Below are 21,473 nucleotides of genomic sequence, written 5' to 3'. Positions count from 1 at the left end.
TGGTGGGAGCATGGGGACAGGAGCATGGGGAGAGGACGGGCTGGGCTCAGCAAGTGGGCAGGTGCTAGAGAGGAGCAACTCAGAGGCTACCAAGTCTGGGGAGGAAAAGCGGGTGTCTGGGCCACCACTCGCCGCTGCCACAGTGCCACATTTGTGCAGGACTATTCCTACCAGTCGGGGGGAAGGGGTGATGGTCCCTGTGCCCCGGGGTCCCCTCCTGCCCCTCTGCACAGCTGGGCAGCTCGCTGGCATGAGCAAGGGCAAGAGAAAGGACCTTTTTCCTTGGCTGAGCGCTCCACTTGGGTTGTATTGACTCTCTCCGGACCATTGGCCTGATGCTACTTTCAGGGTAAGAGGCGTGGTGGTGCTCTGCAAGAATGTGTTGTAAATACAGGTGTAAGAAAGGAAATCATTTCTGCCATTGTGTGTTGGCTTCACTGTGCATTCTGTATTCCCTCTGAGTCTGACTAACTTTTTTTTTTCTCCCGAATAATGCTGAAACAGACTCTTCCTCTTTCTGGAGTAACTTATTTTTGTGAGTCTTCCATTACCTCATTCATATAAGCTTGCTAATTGGGCTGAAATATGAGCCAGTTGTGTGGTTTTTTCCCCCCTTGATATACTGGACCCTCCTAAATGACAGCTTTGGAAAACAAATGATAGCTGTGAAAGTGAGTTAAAAATCTCCACTAAAATGGTCATTCTACTGCACTACAGCCTTTAGCACCCAGAAATATGAGTTCTGCTATCTTCCTTCTCCCTGGTTTTGTACACAGTAGCAAGTGCTGCCTTTCTAATGCAGCATTACATGAAATGGTGCAGTTTGACCTCTGTGCTCCCAGTGCCTGTCCCACCACTGCAGTCATGGATGTGGCAGCGCTTCAGTGCTAAACTTCTTTTAGAGATGTGCCAGTGGACAGTGGAAGTGTTACAGAGTTTCTCCCTGTGAACATACTCTGAAGCAAAATTCAGCTATTTCAGAGCAGTAGCAATTAAGTAAATTTATTTTAAAGGTATGCATGGCTTCCTACAGATGGGTGTATGTGTTTCTGAACCCCGAATGCCTGTGAGTGCTGCAGGTTGGCACCTCAGTGGGGCTGGAGTTGTCAGTGCTGCCTTTTCAGTGCTGTGGGCTGGAGTGAACCTTGATGGTCTCCAAGGCATTTTCCCCTTGTACCAGGACCCCCTCAGGTGTGCTGCACACCTCTACAGAAAACTTGGGAGGGGTTATAAAATAAATACGATATGCCAGCAAAACAGATGATTTCTGGTAAGAAGTGGTATAAATTCAAGCTCTTGTCTTGAATCTGGTTCCCAGACAAACAAAACTCTAAACTCCAGCACCTACACACCCATCAGTGCTTTTAATTGACTTCAGTCATTTGAGCATTTCTTCATCCCTATTTCCCATGTAACTGCAGGTTTGTTATGTGCCATGGAGTCCAGATGACATCCCAGCCAGCTTCTGCTGCTTTCTTTCAACTTCATACCTGGAATTGAAGTTCACACAATATTTTCAGCCCCCCGACCCCCACAAAAAAAAAAAAAAGGGAAAAAAAAGGAAAGATACAGAGTGAGGAAGTAGAGGGGCAGGAGGAGAAAAGACAAACAAAAAATACAGTTCGCTTAAAAATATCTCTGCTTGATAGAGGCTAAAAGGTGGCAGCTGTGCCAAAGCAGTGGACCCTAAATCGTTGAGGAAAAGAGAGCAGGGAAAGCTCTGATTGCTTCTGGTACAGTGGTGAATGTGCGCTCTCAGCCATAAATCAAGCAAGCTTAAAAAAAAAAAAGACTCAATCAAGGCAATAATGGCCTCCACTTCACAATCAGACAAGTGCTCCTACTTCAGAAATCTTACCATTTAAGGCTGATTACTAACCCTGGCCTCATTTCTAATCTAAAGGGCGAGTAATAATTTGGAAAAGGAATTATAACAACTTCCCAACCATTTGGTAAATCGTTATTATTTTAAAGGGGTGTTGGGAGGCTGTTGCTGTTTGTCAGACAGTTTGTCCCTGCTGCTGCGCTACCACTTCCACCGCACTGATTCTTGCTAATGTCGGACTAGAAGGAAAGAAATGCACAGCGCAAATATATAAGAAAGAAAAGCCCAGTGCGACATTCTGATCACAGGTCTTCAGCGAGTTACAAGTTTAGATGAAGGCACACAAAGAGAGAAGAAACGGCTCCTTTTTTGTTACTGTACAGTGCCCACAGCCTTCTGTTGGGATGAGGGCTTGTGCGGAGCAGGGATGCTGTTTCTACTCCAGGAGCTCCTGCTGGAGTTGTCTTGGGTGGGAAGCTCTCCACCTCAGAAAGGCCCCAAGCGCGCAGGGTGCTGCAGTGCCTGAGATGCTTCTGTGCCTGGGCTGCTGCAGTGCCTGGGTTGCTGTGGGGCCAAGGATGCTGTGGGGGTCGGGGTGCTGCGGCAGCCTCCTCGCAGGCCATCGAGGTGCTGGGGCAGCTGCCCCACTCCTGGATGGCGGTTGTGCTGCCTCGGCCCTCACGCTCAGGGTCTCCCCAGCCTAATGGGGACGAGGCTTTACTGGCCTGACACCACCTACACCGTTCCTCAGATGCAGTGCCACCAGAGCACATTAATTATTAAATTAATAATTTAACTGACAGGCTATCAGGAAGAGAAATGCAAGTTATATTAGTGTAGAACCCTGGCACCTTAATTACATTTATTGCACTTGTTTTCCCCTTTCAAGCATGCAGAACTGCATGTGTAAATATTTCAATATTTATGTAAATATTTATTTAAACATCTGCTCCAGATCTGTTGTGATTTTCATGTGGTTTTTTCTAGGGAGAAAGCCCTGAATGAGAGGATTTGGGCAATGTGCATTCCTGCCATGAATTTGGGGATTGCCACACCGCAGAACATGGGATTCCATCAGCCTCTTTTCCGAACGACAAAGCATTGAAAAACAGATGCAATGTGACCCAGAGTGAAAAGAATGAGGGAGATCTGTGCCCGGCTTTCCCTAGGTTACTGGATCCTGCTGAAATCATGACAGTGTTTTGATAACAGCAGGCATTTGTGACCAAAATACCTCTTATTTTAGAGAATCGAGGACAAAACGGGATGCCATAATTTCCCGCATGACTGTGATACATTTTGTAAATAGGACTGTCAGTAGGTTTTGGAGGAGCGCAAAATTTCATTCACTGACTCAGGAGTTAAATGCAGCACCAGCTTTAATGCACATTATAAACCTTACTGCTGGTTTGCCTCGTGAAGGGATCTGCTGCCACGGTTATTTCAGTCTGTCTTTTAAACATGATTTGAAGACAGACTGATTCGAAAATTTTCAGCGACCTAGTGAAATCTGAACTGCTTATTGCTGGACAAAAAGTATGATGCTTCCATCAAAATAACAACTTGGAATGTGTTTTATTAAAGGGACTCCATCTAATATTACCCTGGAGTGCTGGGGATTTGAAAACACATTCTTGAATTTGAATTTTTGTATCTAGGTAATAGGAATGAGGGGGAAACGGTAATTTGTAATATTTGTAAAATACGCACATTTGGGGCCAAATTCTGATCCTGCGTAGAACCAGCCACAGTGTTGCTGCATATATTTTCCAAAAGCGGCACATCCCTGGGTGCTGCCTATCATTCCAAGGCGAAGATGGTGCGGGGAAAACATGCAGACCCTGCACAGGGCTCTGTAAAAATTGCTGTATTTTGCTCTCTCCTCACTGCTCCATTTCTGCACAATTTCTGCGGTGAATGTCTTTTCAGTGAGGGAAAAACGAAACCAGGTTCAGTCTCTGTGGAAAAATTCTGCCTAAAATATGCCGCCAAGGGATGGAAAATAACGGGAAAAAGTAAATTGTGTGCATAAACTCTGAGCGCATTTCACTTGTAAATATTCCTTGGGTTTTGTTAGCAATGTTATGCAAAAATATGTAAATCAGCGGATTATAAAAGAGCAGTACTGCCAGTTTAATATTGATACAGGACCGATCGGGACGTAGAACACTACTTAGAAAGCAAAGGGATCCATTTACATCTCAGTTAGTGGAGAAACAGCGGTCAGTCCCAGAAAAAACGGGTTTTGCAGTCGAGCTGTTTGGTATTTCAGGAGTTTAAATGATTTATGCGACACGGGTGGGACAACCCCCAGGGGCTGATTTTTCTCTTTGGAAGATGGTGGTGTGAGTCCAACCGGCCCCAGAGACCACTGAGCCAGGCCGAGGCGAGGCCTGCGGCCGACGAGTCCTGACGTCGAAGTGCAGTGACAGTTGCGTTGGGGTCCTCGAGCGAGGGGGCCGTGCTCTGCCGTCTGCGTTGGGACTTCTCAGCCCTGTACCCAGAGCCGTGTTCCATCTTTGCCTCCTGCCACTGGTGCCGTGTCGCTGGGTCACTGCGGCGCGCAGGCATCCCGGGGCTGGGAAAGGGACACTGCGGCGTCCTATTCCCTCCAAGCAGACAAACCCAGGGAACGAGAGCCATTCCAGCGGAACAGCCCGAATAAAACACACGAGGGTTTGTTTAGGGGCTGTGAGTTCCAGATGCGGGGGGACCCTTGGCTTAACGTCGCGGTGTCACTGTTGGAATGATCACAGGGAGGGGGATGCGGGTGTTCCTGGCATCGGTGTCACGGGCACCGCGAGCAGGACGCTTCCCGGTTTCGGAAGCTGCCTCTGCAGTTCACGCACCGGGGCAGACGCGGTCCTGCTGAACGCGTCACGCGGGGCGCTCGGTGCGGGGTCGCTGCGGCGTCCGGAGGGCGGCGGGACGGGCACCGCAGGACGGGCTGGGGGCCACGGACGAGCCCCGGGGGGCTCCCCGCGGTGGGGAACGCGGCTGCGCTCCTACCCGAGGCGGAGGGCTCTGCCCCGGGTGATCGGGGCCGTGTGCGGGGGCCGTGTATGGGATCGGATCCGTGTGCGGGACTGTGTGCGGGTCTGTGTGCAGGCTCCGTGTGCGAGTCCGTGTGCGGGTCTGTGTGCGGGATCCTTGTATGGGATCCACGCGCGGGTCTGTGTGCGGGACCCTTGTATGGGATCGGGTCCAAGCATGGGTCCGTGTGCGGGTCTGTGTATGGGATCGGCTCCGTGTGCGGGTCTGGCTCCGTGTGCGGAGTCCGTGTATGGGATCAGGTCCGTGTGCGGGACTGGATCCACGCGTGGCTCCGTGTGCGGGGTCCGTGTGCGGGTCTGTGTGCGGGACCCTTGTATGGGATCCGTGTGCGGGGTCCGTGTCTGGGATCGGCTCCGTGTGCGGACCGTGTCCGAGCTCTCCCCGCGGCGGTGGCAGCGCCGCCGGCACCTGCGACCCAGCGCCGCGCTCGCCCATCACCGCGTTTCCCGTGCCGCGTCCAAAATGCCGTAAAATCGCATTTAAACGGTATTTAGAGAACTCAGCCAGGAAATAACGCGTTTAGGGGCATGAAAGAGCGCGTCCTGCTCGACCGGGCGCAGCCCCGACGCCTCGGCTGCCACCCGCCCCCAGCTCGGGCTGTTGGGCCCCCTCTCACCCCTCGCGACTCTCGGCTGTTGGATTTTACCCTTTCTGCTGCCCTGGCCGTGCCGTGTCGAGCCTCGTCCCAGCACAGCGCTGCGATTCCTCGGCTCCGTGCCGGCGGAGGGGAAAAGCCCCGAGGAGATGCGCGTCCACCCCGCGGGGAGGTGCTGGGAGCGGCGCGGCTGCCGGCGAGGGAATGGTTAAACGACCGGCTTGTTCGCTTCTAGTGGTCGTCTTCAAAGAAATCTAATTACAGTCACTACAAAGCTTGATTACGGCGTTATTCGAGGGAAGAAATTACCTTCTTTTTGATAAAAATTCAGTTGGCTTTGAGAACAGTATTTCTCTTCTCGTGGGGTCGTGCGGAATGAAAACAAAATAAGATCTATTTCTTTTCCCCGGTATAAAATTGACCAAAGTACTGCATCTGCTCAGTTACCAGAGAGAAACCTCATCCAGAAAGCAGAATAAAAGCTTATGTGTAGTTTCTGTGTGGAACAGGGTTATTGTTCTCTGTAGTTAAAAAGGGCTGAGGATGCTCTGCTCCTGATGTCTGGATGTCTGTCTGCTGCTGTCGCACCAGAGCTGGGCGGTTTAAAACAGCAGTTTTTACAGGATTTGCTTTCTCTTCCTGTAAAGAAATAAAGAAAAAAAAAATCGAGGAAAGTTTAGGTATACGATTATCTATTTTTTTTTATAGACTCAAATTTCTTTTCAAGGAGAAAAAGCACAGCGCACACCACTGGTGTTGCTTCCAACCGGAAAGTTAAATGTCCTCCTTAATATCACATTGTGTAAAATCAAATTGAGAAGATATTGCAAACTAATTGTGTATTTTCAGTAATCAGAAGTATTAAAGACTTTCTAAGACTCCAGGGCACGGTATATTTAAGAGTACAAAATTGTTTTAAAAATTTGAGACTAAATTTTATACAATTGCATGTAGTTGTTAAGTGCAGGGAAATTCAAGTAAAGGATTAATAGGAGTGGTGGCTGAGAATGGATAACCCGTCCCATCCTGAGGCTTTAACTCCATTTGAAAACAGTGCTTTTTACTGCAATCTGATGCTGTTACTGTTATGTTCTTGTAAACTGATCTAAGTACTCAAGTTTCAGAGGAAGAAGTCGTTTCAAGCAAATACTTGTGCTTGTGACACCTGTGATTTGTATATAAAGCATTATCGCTGAGTGACTCCCGTGCTGAAGTGCCTGCCCGATGCTGTTTGTGAGCAGGACTCTAATGCCAGGAACAGCAACTTGAAGTGATTTTCTGGTACGGATGACAAATGTTATGGTGAGAGAAGATCATCAGTTACTGGAGGGAATGAACACAGCTGCCTCGCTAGAAACAATTGAATGCAAAGTGAATGAGACTGTACTTTTAAATGTTCCAATATTTAGCAAAAGCAATTATGAAAGTTGGGCTGTAAATACCCTTTTGTTAACTATGGCTAAGCCCACTTAGAAGTGGTAAAGATTTGCCAGTTTTAGGAATCTTATTGCTTCTCAGTAAGTTTCTTTTCTGCCATGAACCCCAGAATTACCTTTCCAAAGGCTCCGTGCAGCCTTCCTGTCTGCTGGGATCCCTGCAGTCTGCAGTTGAGTAATGCATTTAGGGCATGACAGAATTAGTTGCAGGAGCTGGAGATAAAACACAGCTTGACAAAATTAATCTCAAAAGGAACTTGTGAAAGTCGAGTAAGACTCAGGAGAAGTGTGGTTATCCCCTAGAATTAGGGCTAATAGGGGCAGTGATGCAGGGAGCAAGGTGGTGCTGGCATTTGGCACCTCCCCAGCAAGGCTGCAGGACCCCTGAAACTCCCCTTGGTATCGCCTCTGGAACATTCAGGGGAGGAAAAAAATAAGAAAAATTTTGTTATAACTGTTTGATCATTTAGGCAGTGAGGTAACAGGATTCTCTAATTACACTGAGAATCACACAACTACATATTTTTTCTTGTTGTGGGGTCGTTTTGATTTTTTGTATGAGGTCCCCAACAGTCTGCAATAATTGGAGTTAACAGGTATAAAGCAACAAGATGGCCATAGTTAGGGTCAACTTTCTGGGTTAAGACTGTCAAAAAATGTTCCTGAATTTGATATATAACTTCTAAGAGGAACGTGGGATCACATTGCACTGCAGTTGCTGGCAAACCTTATTTCTGAGAACGTAAATCCTGTACGGGCTGTTACACGCTGTCAAGGTTTGGGCATTATTGTACTGCTTGGACTAATTTTTTAAAAGAAAACAAAAGTAAAAGGAGTTTCCCAAAAATGAAGTAGTTTCACTAAATACCTTTTCCTCCAATGCACAGCCCCACAGCTCTGCCCTTGAAAGCACACTGGCATCCTGGGTTATACATAAAATTAGTATCCCTGCTCCCTCTCCCACCTTGCACAGGTGCAGTCGTGACCATACACAGCTGGAAGTAAAGCCTTCTGAGTTCTGAGGCAGGCTGCCTTGGACACAGCAATGGCAACTCTTTGGGCTGGGGTTGAAGTCTGATGCAGTTTCTTCCAATCTCTGCTTTTTCAGTACTAAATTTTTATCTTCCCATACGTGGGGCAAGGTGACAGCACTGTGAAGTGCACGGCAATGGCTCCCGTTCATTAATGACATCTGCAATCCCTTGCAGGATTGCCAACAGATCAGAGCCAGACCTTGCCAGCATCGCTTTGGAGGTAGAAGGTTGTTCTGGCTGCTCCAAGCAAACCCTCTGCAATCCACACACACCCCGATAACGTGTGGCAGAGCCACATCCCCAGGCCTTGAGAGGCTGCTGACTCCAGCTGCTGTGGGGACCCTCGGCTGCTCCCACCCGTGGTCCTGCTGTTGCACAGGCTGTGGGATCCCAGGTTCACTTGTCCCTGTGGTGGCAGATTCTCTCTGCCCATTCCAAGCCCACCAGGACTCAGCACTTGCTGCAAGCCTCCCAGCAAGCAGCTCCTCAGCATTAGAAATGGTCTCCCCCTGGTTCAGTCAGAATTAAACAAGGATTAGTCCACCCAGATACGAAGGCTTCTTGCAATATTTCAAGATCTTATGTACGCATTCACCTCACAAGCTGATTTTCTTTCATCTTCAAAAACTTATCACTAGTGCCTCACCCCCTCCACAGGAGGAAAATTGTAGCGACTACTTTTTCTGTTGTTTGTCCAATTTGTGCTTGCAGCCAGCAGCCAAGGGCAGCATCAGCCTCCAAGTACCTCACTTGACACAACCACAATCTTCTTGCATGGATGGAACCGCGTTGTCTTGATCACCTTGCCACACTTCTGCTGAGATCCTTCGAGCCACCAGAAACAGAGTGAAAGCACGTGCACCGAACTGCTCAGGCTGTACATTAGAAACACCACAAGCAACACAAAAGGCTCAAGTTTATTTTTTCTGGCATGCATGCTGCTGGAAACACAGCCCAACAGGTCTTCCAGAATCTATTTAAAACCCCCAATTACTTTTCCCTTTAGCTGCCACGTTGTATGTCACTTTTTTTTTTTTTTACGGTGGAACTAAAACATCCCCAAGACACAAGTTTACGTAATGGAAACAATGACAACTCCCTGCTACCGCACCAAATAAACCATTTTCCTTCAGTCAGGGCCTTGTTTTGCAGTGTTAGTGTATTACTAGGGGCATAAAAAGCAGGGCAGGCTCAGGATCCATTGCTGCAAATGTTCACAAATTCACCATTCTTCTGCAAAATACACCTGGAGTAAGGAGTGAATTTTCCAGGGGTGCAATACAGGAATGTGCACATTATTGCGCTGGTTTGTGCTTAACAGTTGTTGAGTGCCGATGCTTCACAGCCTGGGAAGAAAGCCTGTTAGGGTACACTTGGGATGACCTTATGCCCGACAGCTAGAACGGAGGCTGGGCACCAGCCACATGGAATGAGATGTAAGGGAGCAAAATCAATGTATGGAGCTGGCTACAAGACTCAAAGGAAAATAACACTTAACGGCCACTGGCCAAGGGAAGCAGAAGATGGCAACACACAGGGGGCTGGAGCCTGAAACACAGCAAAGTGCAGGAAAACAACATCAACACTGCTGCCCAGTGCAACGGCCAGAAAGGATCCAGGACACAGTGGCTGAAGCTGGCACAGAGCAGGACCCAACTTCTAGTTTTCTGTTCTTATCTCCACACCAGCAACTGTCCTTCAGCTGGCTGACACGTAGCTTTGCCCTGTTCTGTGGCGGGCATCTGTACTGCTGGCAAAGCTCCTACAGGGATTAAAAACCTTCAGGGATAACAACTAGGCTTTTAGAGTTTCTCTGGTCTGTGAAAATCAGAAGGCCTAAACTCAGCATATGGACACAAAACGCCACCACTGAGGACATAGCAAAAGGCTGTACCAAACCAGTTATTTCTGTGATAACTAGCAGACAGAGTAAAAGACAGTGCTTTTAAAAAAAACAACACCCAAAACCTTCTAAGGTTTTGTTCTCTGGCATTGAACCTGTGCACAATTCTGTTCAATTACCTTTTTTCTGGTAAACATCCATGGGAGTGTTACTGCTTAGAACAGAGCAGTATTTCTGTCTCTTACAAAGAGCATTACAATTGTTATTCAGTTTGCTTTAGTCTAGATCATGATATCAGAAAAATATCAAGACTGTTTTCTATATCATCCTCAGGCTCCAGCTCTTCATGCTGATCCTTGGGAGAGGGGCATACACTTTGTCTGTGAACTGTCTTCCTCTTCCTTCTACGAACATACACAGAGCGACTCCTCTCCATCCCCTCAGAATGCAAGTCATTTGCACCAGCGGCAGTTTGCAAAGCTGACTCTAAGCTTCTGTAGAATCTAGAAAGAAACAAATTATGTCAGTATTATTTTTGTAGGTTTGCTCAGGATCTGCAAAACTAAACAAACAAATGCTTTTGTAATATCACCAAAATGTGCCAAGAGAAGAAAATTGCTACTGACATTGAGATGTTCTAGCCAACACTGGAAGGATAATCAGAAATACCAGGGCGTGTCCTTGTGCGTGTCCTGCTACTCCACTCTGTAATGCCTGGATGTTAGCAATCAAGTGGTGGAGGCACTCAAGTGCCATGAAGACCCTGTTAACCTTACAGAAACTAGAAACGGTATCAGGTTAAATGTCTAATGACTGACAGCATTAGCAATCAGATGGACTGCTGCTATGAGCAGTCACTGCTGACTTTAACCACTACAGAGATTCCCAGTGGACATATAAAAAGAAACTCCTCTGGTTACGTATACATAGGTGCCTCACCAGTATCTGTGTCCCTCGCACTCTGGCACTTCTGCCTGTTCTCTTCCTCAGCTGGACACAATTGTACTGTGTGTAACTCTCCACCACCCTCAAAAATCCTCAGTTTTGCAAACTATGCAAAGCATTTAGTGGTTTAAAGCATGTATTGCCACCTGAATTCTGCTGAGATGGCCACTGTGTTAGAATAACAAATGCTGTTAACATGAGAAAAGAAACTCAAACCACACTTAATAACAAAGTCTGCAAACTCATGTCGCTTACAGGTTTTTCCTTAAATACTTTATAGCCTTTGGAGCTCCTACAATTAATTGAAATTGTATTTTAGACTTTGTAAGAGCTGTCTAGTTTGTGTTTTGGTTTTTTTTAATTTAAACAATCTCTCCTGTGCATTTTTCACTTTCAGATTTAGATGTAATGAACAGGACTAGTGGAATCCAACAATTCAAAATATTCTTCAGAAACCATCAGTTTCCCCTTGTGTCTCAATGGAACTTCTAAGCAATGAGTGCTCCGGACAGCCTAAAAACACACAGAGAAGGATTTCTCTAGAATAAAGTTTTTTATTTTATTAAGGTTGTTTGAATATTATGGGGAATTTACTAAAGGAAAAAAACCACTCTCCCACACAATTGGTTAGTTTGCTGTTAAATGAGGCAGAAAGAATTTGCAGTGCTACAGCATGGCCTGTGAAAGCAGTCAATCACGTTACAGCACAGATCTTGGCTTGTAAAAAAACTGAGGCTACAAGTAATGATGGGATTCTGTTATATTCCTTACAGGTCAGTAGAAAAGTCCTTACCATCATAATTTTTCCTCCTCTGCCAACTGTAATACCAGAGTTCCTGAACCCAGAATCAACAGCCACTGAATGCTGAGGAAAAAAAAAGATACCTTAAACAAGTCTCACACACTTTCACAGCAAGGAAGAGCTTGCTCAGGAGCCAACATTTTGACCTTTGCAGCACGGAATATAAGAGAACAATATTATGATACTGTTACTCAATGTAATTTTACCAGAAGCTGTGCATCCTGCATCTCTTGACACTGCACATGAAGAACAAATGGTTCAAACTTGAGCACAACATCACCAGTAGCTTTCTTGAGTGCTGCCATCTGGAAAAAACACCAAAATATTTATATTAACACTGGAGATGGGCTACAAAAAAAAAAAAAAAACCAAAAAGAAAGAAAAAAAGTACCTAGTTAAAGTTGAAACTAGATGCATAAATACACAAGACAAGGGAAAAAAAAAAAAAAGGGAAGTAACTTCATAACTGTAAAATGCAAGACATCACCTTCAGACCCCCTGAGCTGTGCCAGAAGACTGAGACGCTAATGGCAATTTTTCCTGGACTTGCAAGCGTGGAGAAAGCTGTATGACATTCTACAGGGCTTATCAGTACTTTTCTATGCTATCTTTTTTGCAGAGCGGCCCTAAGGGCTGATACTACTTTTTTCCACTGAGAAAAGTTGCTTTGAGGCATTTATATTACTTATTTCATTTTATGATTATTTAACCATAAGCACCATCCCCCCCGTTTGCCTTCACTTGCTCAATTTACAGCACTAAGAAATGTGATGCATTAACTGGAGAGATGTCAGCTGTTACCCTTTCCGTTCCTGTCTTGTCCAGCCCTTCTCATCTTTCTTGTAAAATGAAAATATTCAATAAAATAATCAGATTCATATGCTTTTTTAAGACACGATGGCATAAAAGAAAACTGCTGAAGTAGCACTCTCCACTTTCCTTCAAAAATTGAAAACTACTTAAATGTGTTTGTGTAGAATCTCCTCCGTAAATGTTCTTATTTTAAGTTGGAAGCCGGTCTTTCTGAACAGCTAAGTTAGTAATTCCTATTTTCTCTGGAGCGCTGCTTTTACAGAAAGCATCATCTCAATGCTGCCTGATACAGAACTTCCACCAGTGAAATGCGTGGTTTGATACAGCAATTGTCACTGTGGTGTCAGTGAGGAATACGTTTTTTGTATTTCACCCTGTGGCACCTGCTAATGACTCTTATATCACTGCCCAAAGACCAGCAAGCATTCGACAGAAACTGAGCTTATTTCACTTCTGGACAGGACAGCTTTCATTTTGAACAGAGCCACGGCTTTGCAAAACCAAGACTCACTTCATCCGAGATTTTCATAAATCATTTTCTGAAAGTCAGTGTTCTGTGACAGAAGCAACACCTATTCCTGACTTCCTGAGAAGCTATTGAGACGTGGGGATTATGTGACTTCTGACCATACAAAATCAGTCACATTTCATATTGGCTGCATTTACAACTACGCAGGGAACTTGGTCTTAAGCTTAAAAGCGTTCTCCTAAGAACAGCTCTTGAGAATCTGTTAAGTAGAGCAACTAGAGGACAGTTTATTTTTTAATTAGAGTGCTGATTCATCTCAGTAACAGTCATAAAAACACCTGAACATTTCTTTCCATTTACATGCCATTTTTTCCATGACATTAGGAATCCTGCATTACATAAATACAGAAGTTGTACCATAATGTCCTCTTACCACATCGTCTTTGTTACACATTTCATGTGTTACCGTGAGCCAGGTGCAGATTTTCTTCTGGATCTCAGACCTGTTTATATCCTGGAGACAGAGAGAAAGAATTAAAGCGGCACTACAGATACATGATCTTTGATTTTGTGTAAAGAAAACAGTCCTTCATCATAAATAACGTTGCTTTTAAAAAAGCGTGTTTTCTCAAGGTACGAAAATATATTCATATAGGAGTAGTTTAAAACGGATTTATCCATGCTCCTCATAGAAGAACAGAATGTAATCCAGAGGGACCTGGACAGGCTGGAGAAATAGGCCTGGGGAAACCTCATGAGGTTCAACAAGGCCAAGGTCCTACACCTGGGTCAGGGCTATCCCCAGTTTCAATACAGGATGGAGGACGATGTGATTGAGAGCAGCCCTGCAGAGAAGGACCTGGGGGTGCTGGTTGATGAGAAGCTCGACATAAGCCAGCAATGTGCACTCACAGCCCAGAAGGCCAACCGTGTCCTGGGCTGCATCAAAAGAAGCGTGGCCAGCAGGGCGAGTGAAGTGATTCTGCCCCTCTATTCCTCCCACCTGGAGTATTGTGTCCATGTCTAGAATCCTCAACATAAGAAGACTATGGAGCTGTTGGAATGGGTCCAGCGGAGGGCTACAAAGATGATCAGAGGGCTGGAGCACCTCTGCTATGAGGACAGCCTGAGAGAGTTGTTGTTGTTCAGCCTGGGAGAAGGCTCTGAAAAGACCTTCTAGCGACCTTACGGTACCTGAAAGGAGCTACAAGAAAGCTGGAGTGGGACTGTTCACAAAAGTTTGTGGTGACAGGACTAGCTGCAGTGGATATAAACTGGAGAGAGGCAGATTTAGGCTAGACATAAGGAGAAATTTCTTCCCAATGAGGATGGTGAGGCACTGGCACAGGTTGCCCAGGGAAGCTGTGGATGCCCCATCCCTGGAAGCGTTCAAGGCCACGTTGGACAGGGCCTTGAGCAGCCTGGTCTGGTGGAAGGCGTCCCCCGCCATGGCAGGGGAGTTGGAACTGGATGGTATTTAAAGTCTGTTCCAAAGCAGACCATTCTATGATGTTATGATCCCGAGGGGCAGAGCTCTCTGTACGGGCTGTGCTGCTGCTGCTTTCCCTGCTTCCCCCACTCTCAGGCCCTGGGCCCTGCCCCATTCCGCAACTGGTTTGTGCCGATGAGTCTGGGGTTCCCCAGGTGCTTGGAGCCACTGGGATGATGTCTGCCTGCCTGCAGCCACTCCAGCCAGTACCGGGCTGCTTCCAGTCCTCTGAAGGCGGCCCCATACTAGGTTCATCACCGGGCTGCAGAATAGTTTATTAAAACTTATGGGTCCATTTTTTTTCTGAGCAGAATAGAAGCTGCTTTTTGGTTTGTTATCACAACATATAAAAGTGACCTGTACTGCAGAAATTGCTTGGCAGAGTGGATTTTTGCCACGTCCTAAGGGAAATCTTAGTAGTGTACATCCCTGTGACCAGTGCTCTTTCTGGCTTGAACAGACAACCAAAACTATGCAGGCTTCTTACAGACTAGAGTTAGGAAAAAAATAATGTTGAAGTCAGGTCCTTGTGAAAGCTGTAATCAGCTTTGGGAAAAGCCTGCCTCTGTCTGCAGCCCTGAAGTTCCATAACTGGAGTTGGCCAGCAGTGGGATCTCCTGATACCTATAAGGTTCCTATGTGCCTCTGCTGTTCCGTGATTTTTTGCTAGGTCACCAGTAAAGTGCTCCTCTCTGAGTGGATCAGCTTCCTGACAGACCTGTGTGTAACTGTCCTGTGGTGGGAGTACCGTGCTCATGGTGGTTTGTTGGAGCCCATCAGGAATGAGTGTGGTTGGAGCAGTTGCACCTCCCTGTGTTGATAAGCTCTCCTTGTGTCCAGCAATGCCTGTGAGCTGTGAGCTGCAGCACAGGGCTGTCACATACAGATGCAGTTGTGGAATTAAGGACTGGAATCTTAAATGTCTGCATTTCAGTCTTTCCTGGCTTGTTTTAATGTTCTAGGGGTACCTTTGTTTGTGATAGCTGATTAATAGATTTTTTTTGCCTTTTTTACCTGGAGGTTTGACAGCCTGCAGGAGCGGTGACTGGAATGTCACTTGGTTAGACAACCCTGTTGGCCTGTGTGTAGCAGGCTTTTTTTTTGGCAGAGTGTAGCAGTAAGTTGTAGCAGTTTTCCCCCCAAAGTGCTGTATATCTGTACAGATGTGACAGCTCCTGTTCACAGGAGCTGCTGTAGAAACATTGCTATGGGAAAATTATTTGCATGTGGTTCTCTTAATACCCATAAAGCCCTGCAAGTGGTGGGGTAAATGTTCTGCGTTTTGCAAGTTTTGGGAAAAAAGCCCAAACCAACTCTCCTTCCCCCAGTTTAAATAAAGAGTGAAGCTCTGTTTAATCAGTTGCTTGGCAGGTGGTTGTTTGATTTCTTTATTTTGAAAATGCGAAATAAATTATGATGGCAATACCATATTTTTTTTCCTGCAGATATTCTGATAACTATGGCAGCCACAAGAAATCTGATGAGAGCTGTCAGAGTTTTTGAATTTGGTGGCCCTGAAGTGCTTAAAATCCAGTCAGACGTCGTAATTCCTGTTCCAAAAGAAAATCAGGTATATATGAGTTCTGTGTACTGAAATAATGGCATTGAATGATAATAGGCTACTCAGAACAGAATGAAGAATGCAAACCGAAACTTTTCATCTTGAATATGTAGTTTTTGGTCAGTGTATTGGTACAACCTGAGACATCATGTTTAACAAGTGTGGGCTTTTTACTTTTACATGGGCTACATAATCTATAGAAAGGATTTCCTGAAAATAGCCTCAGTTCAGATTTTTGCTTACTCTGTTAAAAATCTAGTTAAAGTGCCATGATCCTGTGCTGTGGATTCAATTTCTAAAACTCTTTAATTATTGCTTAAGGAGCATCTTTTCTTTAGGTGCTAATTAAAGTCCACGCCTGTGGGGTGAATCCTGTCGAGGCATATATTCGTTCTGGGACTTATGCTAGAAAACCAACTTTACCCTACACTCCAGGCTCAGATGTGGCTGGTGTAATTGAAGGGGTTGGAGAACATGTTACTGCATTCAAGGTAGGTGTAGAAAATACATTCATTTTTAATTCATGATTGTTTATGGGATCATCTTTGTGTGGTTGCTCTGCTGCTAATCCTGTTTCTATTGCTTTGCTGGCTTTTTTCACCTTTGCCGGCTAGTGGCAGCACACAGTGGGGTCACCCTGACAGTCCAGAGTGAGAGCTGATGCAATGCGTGTGTGTGCCCCAGACAGACATCCCAAAAATGCCGAGTGGCCAAGCTCGTGCATTTGCATGCTCGAGCTGCTTGGGAAACCATTGCACTACCCTGCAGCAGTTACTACCCGGTGTCCGCAGACCGGACCCACCCCATCCACATGCTGGATGTTTATGGAGGTCACCATGCTGGCAGCAGAAGACTCAGAGCTGTGTATCTGTGCCTTCTGTGGGCCCTGGCATTGCTCTGCCAGTGGCCAAGGGCCAGGCTGGGTGCTGTCTTGGCCCCACAGCTGGTGTCGTGCCACGGCGCTGGGCATACATAGGTGACGTGCTGCCCGCTGTGCATGTCCACATCGCCTGTGGGATTTTGGCTTGAGCCGGCCCTTCTGCAGAGCAGTGGCAATATTGAGGTGTTGTAAGGTTTATTAAGAGAATATCTCTTTTCCACGTTTAAGCAAAAATAATTGAGAAATGTTTATTTTGTGTTTGTGAAAACTTTTTAGGTTTTGCATTTGGAATCTGTGTTTGGAATTCTCTAGTGTTCAGGTTCATTAAGGTCAATATTAATGAGACAGTAGGTTTGTGTGTTACCCTCTAGAGCCGGGGTTCTAATTATGACACTTTAGGTGTATGAAATTATATGGTTTGTATTGCATGGATTGTATGTATTAGCATTATAAAAATCCTCTCTGTGACAAATATAATTGGTTAGTTTTAATAGGAGAGCTGTTAGAAATCACCTTAACATCTGTGAACTGGTTCTTAAACTATATTAAAGAAAATATAAGCGAGATGATTAATGTCTCTATTTTTTTTCCCTCCTTTCTAGAAAGGTGACAGGGTTTTTACCATTGGTACGATCTCTGGAGGATATGCAGATTATGCAGTTGCTGCAGCTAATAAAGTGTTTCCTTTGTCGGATAAACTGGACTTTAAACAAGGAGCAGCAGTTGCAATACCCTACTTCACTGCTTATCGTGCTCTTTTCCAAAAGTAAGGTGTCAAATCTAAGTTTATCCATTTTGCTTATGAATATTTAAAATATTGAAGCCCGCATTTTCATTGCCCTCTAAAAGGAGAGGAGATCAATGAGTGGAAATGTTTAAAACTCTTAAGTTAAATTTGTTATGCTGATGGCATTGTCATATCATTGTCAACTAGAAGCTAGCAACGGTGTTCTCCTGTTACACATTTCTTCTCAAGAGAACAGGCCTGGAAAGGCTTCTCCAATAAGATTCTTGTAATAAAATGTATAACTCTCTCTCAGTGCTAATTGTTACTTTAGCCAGTGAAGAACAGGAATAGTTCTAATTTCTTCTAATTTCTTCTTCTAATTTCTCTTCTTCCTGAGCCTCTGTGCCAGAGAGGCTTCATGTACAGCCCTGTCTGTGCCATAGGGCAGGGTAATGAGTTAAAGCCAGGCTTCATGTCAGCTAGGTGAGAGCTTAGGTCTGGACATCTGGTTTAGTTTGATGGAACAAATTGTTAGAACCAGCATGGTTTACTTTTATGTTCTGTAACAGGTGAAAATCTTTAAGTTCAGTACCAGACCATGACTTGCTGCTAGGTGCACAACATAACTGTGCAGTACGTAAATTTATAAGTGATATAGTTTATTTTGCCTCCAGCTGATTGTACCTGTTTAGCCATAACATGAATTGGAAATCATACTGTGTGAAAGATGAGATTTGACGTTGGTTTATACAATCTGACGCGTAACGGCTGTGTACTGCAATCTTCATGCCTATATTTTCTGTTTTCCACTCAGAGGGCATGCCAAAGCAGGAGAGAGCGTGCTAGTGCATGGAGCCAGTGGGGGGGTAAGTATTTGGAGAAGGCAGCTTATAAGAAATGCTGCTTTCTGTCTTTGCATCTGCTTTTGTCTGTGGTATGATTTATGGTCACATTTATATCAATTAGTGGATTAACAAAATTAGGTTTCTGTTTCAGATGATTTAGATGCTTTTTTTTTCTGGAGCGTGTCCAGAGAAGGGCGACAAAGATGATGAAGGGGCTGGAGAACAAGCCTTACGAGGAGCAGCTGAGGGAACTGGGGTCGTTTAGCTTGGAGAAGAGAAGGCTGAGGGGAGACCTCTGTAACTACCTGAAAAGAGGTTGTGGAGAGGAGGGAGCTGGCCTCCCAAGTGACAGGGGACGGGACAAGGGGCTGTGGCCTCAAGCTCCACCAGGGGAGGTTCAGGCTGGACGTCAGAAAAAAATTTTTCGTGGAAAGGGTCATTGGGCACGGGAACAGGCTGCCCAGGGAGGTGGTTGAGTCACCATCCTTGGAGCATGCGTTTCGGAACATATCCTGTAACTGTGGCTGCTGTGGGAGCTGCTGAATCGGTAGCCTCCGGGAGCTGACCAGCTGGGACTGAATCCTGGGCAGGCAGTGTCTGTGTTCCCCCATCTTGGTCTCCCATGCTGTTGCCATGACACAGAGCAATGCCAAGAGATGGCATTGCTGTGCCTGGATGACCATTGGCTCCAGCACCAGGTTTTTGTGGAGGCATCCAACACCTCCAGACGTCCTCTGGAGTGCAGAGCTGGTACGAGACCCAGAGAATTTGGTTTCTAAAGGAACAATTTATCTGGTTGTGCAAGGTTCATAATGTTAACAAAATTTCTGCTTGCAGGTTTTCTTTGCAGTATGTAGTGCTGGTATCAATAGCAGATGATTCTGTGAAGGCAAGAATTTCCTTGGCTTTGTATCAAGTATCTATGGCCCAGCTTTAACAAACAGACTGCATTCTACGTGGATTTATATTAAATGCTGATATCTCTTCAAAAACCCCACAAAGTTTTACCACATCTCTGTAAATATCTTTTCTTTATTAGACTGATTCTAAGGTGCAAATAACTTATGGCTAAAAAAATGTTTCCAGGCTAACTTTTTAAATTGGTAAGTTCCAATTTGCAGGTGAAATATATGAAATCGATGCTAAGAAAGAAAGAGAAAAAAGACTTAATTACTTAATTTTTCCTTTTTGTGTTTTTTTTTTTTTTTTCCTTTTCTTCCCTCCCCCTTCATCCCCTCAGGTTGGAATAGCGACATGTCAGATTGCCAGAGCTTGTGGTTTAAAGGTTTTGGGTACAGCAGGAACTGAGGAGGGCATGAACATAGTCCTGAGAAATGGTGCTCACCAAGTATTTAATCACAGAGAAGCAAATTACATTGATAAAATTAAGGTAAGCATGTATCAGGGCTAGGTGATTCTTGTTACTAACAGAATGAGCAGTCATTTGCAGAAGTTTTTTTTTAAGTAGATTTATGTGGGAGCAATAGCGTACTGTCTTTGTCATTTCTACACAAGATAAAACTTTCCCAGGCTAGAAGAGCTGAGCTTTCTTCACTGGCGATGGAATTTAGAAACTCTTGCATTCCAGCAATTTCCAATATGGTAGCATATTACAATTCATCAGATCAAAATACTCTAAAATTAAATTTATTACCTGTCAGTCTTAGTACAAAGGCTGTATTTAAAATGTAATCAATAAACTGTAAAATGTGTGTTATTTATAGGATATGAAATAAACGGTAGTACCCAAGCACTAATTGGACTGATAATAAGGTATTATATCCTGTATAGGAATACACAAAGATGGAAGGAGTTGATATAATAATAGAAATGCTCTCTAACATCAATCTTGCTGCTGACTTACAATTGCTGTCCTGTGGAGGAAGGGTGATGGTAAGTGGTTTTGTCACTTACTTTGTGCACGTAACACCGCAGTTGAATAGTTACGAATGGAACTCGATCGTAACTTATTTGTAACAGGTTGTGGGCTGTAGAGGTCCCATCGAGATAAATCCCAGAGACACGATGACTAAGGAATCTAGTATAATTGGAGTCAGTCTGTTTCTTGCAACTGAGGCAGGAACATTTTCATTTTAAAGCATGTTTTGTTGGCATATTCCAACACTTCTCTGTTTTCAGTTAAAACCTATTGTAGGGATCATTTCACCGTAAATAACTTGTTGGTTCATTCCTTTACATTTTTATCTAATCTCAGAACATCATAAAATATTTTTGGGTTGTGAAATTTGGTTTAACTTTTGCATAAACAGTAAATACATTTCTAGAATGTAAAGGCCCTGCGGTGGTAAATGCTGTCTTTATTACATGCCGGAGGAGATGCATGAATGTGCAGCGGCACTTCTTGATGGCATAGAAGCTGGCTGGCTGAACCCAATTGTGGGCCCAGAATATCCACTGGAGCAAGTAGCTAAGGCTCATGAAGACATTATTCATGGCAGTGGTGCACGAGGAAAGATGGTGCTCCTTCTGTGAAGCCTTTTCCCATTTATTTTGTAGCTGTTCTAACTGCATCTTTGCTTACATGATTAATTGGATGTATGGTATAAAACTTACTTCTAATCAGGTTTAGCAGTAACAGCAAATGCTGATTTACATTAATTATATCAATCAATTACCGATCGGTTTTCTTTTTGTAATAAGCAGAGTTGTGTATACTTTAAAGTAATTTTTGTAGCTCTTTTGGCTGATGTGGAAATAATAAATTTTCTCTGGTGATGTGGCCTTGTGGTACAAGGGAAGCGAATACCTCAGGCAGGATTGGATCTCTTGCTCTCTGAGAAGTTACAATGAAGCTGCTGTGGGCAGTGCAAAATGATTTTTAACAGATACACATATGTCTAGAACTAGCTATACAGATATAACTAGGACTTCGTTAATTTTTTAACCGTAATTAGTCTTATTCCATTTTTGTCACATAATTTACTTGGAATAAAAGCTTTTACTGTCAAAACAATTCACTTTTGAGCTCATGGCCAAAGAATCTGTCAAATGAGAACTACTAGGACGCAGAGGCATTTTTGTTTTGCTACGTTTGACTTAGTATCTGAATTGCAAATGTCACAGATAATTCAGAGGGACTGTAACTCTGAAGTTACTTGCTGTTATTGTATTTGCTACTCTGTAGCTGATGATAT

General features: G+C 44.6%; 1 protein-coding gene and 1 pseudogene across 1 annotated transcript; one reads left to right on the top strand and one right to left on the bottom strand.

The window, feature by feature from the left end:
• Nucleotides 1-10,073: 10,073 nt before the first annotated feature.
• LOC138723740 (tRNA wybutosine-synthesizing protein 3 homolog) lies at nucleotides 10,074-13,309 on the bottom strand (annotated as a pseudogene).
• A 2,445-nt stretch (nucleotides 13,310-15,754) lies between these two features.
• LOC138723402 (quinone oxidoreductase-like) lies at nucleotides 15,755-21,059 on the top strand. Its single transcript, XM_069862359.1, has 8 exons — nucleotides 15,755-15,875; nucleotides 16,205-16,357; nucleotides 17,349-17,512; nucleotides 18,288-18,339; nucleotides 19,559-19,708; nucleotides 20,110-20,211; nucleotides 20,299-20,394; nucleotides 20,653-21,059. Exons 1-8 carry the CDS (start codon nucleotides 15,765-15,767, stop codon nucleotides 20,809-20,811), a joined length of 987 nt encoding a protein of 328 aa, XP_069718460.1. The 5' UTR covers nucleotides 15,755-15,764; the 3' UTR covers nucleotides 20,812-21,059.
• Nucleotides 21,060-21,473: the final 414 nt, after the last annotated feature.

This window comes from Phaenicophaeus curvirostris, chromosome 8 (assembly GCF_032191515.1).
Source record: "Phaenicophaeus curvirostris isolate KB17595 chromosome 8, BPBGC_Pcur_1.0, whole genome shotgun sequence".
Lineage (NCBI taxonomy): Eukaryota > Metazoa > Chordata > Aves > Cuculiformes > Cuculidae > Phaenicophaeus > Phaenicophaeus curvirostris.
The sequence above is the reverse complement of the archived record's forward strand: the minus strand, read 5'-3'. Positions and strand labels throughout refer to the sequence as shown.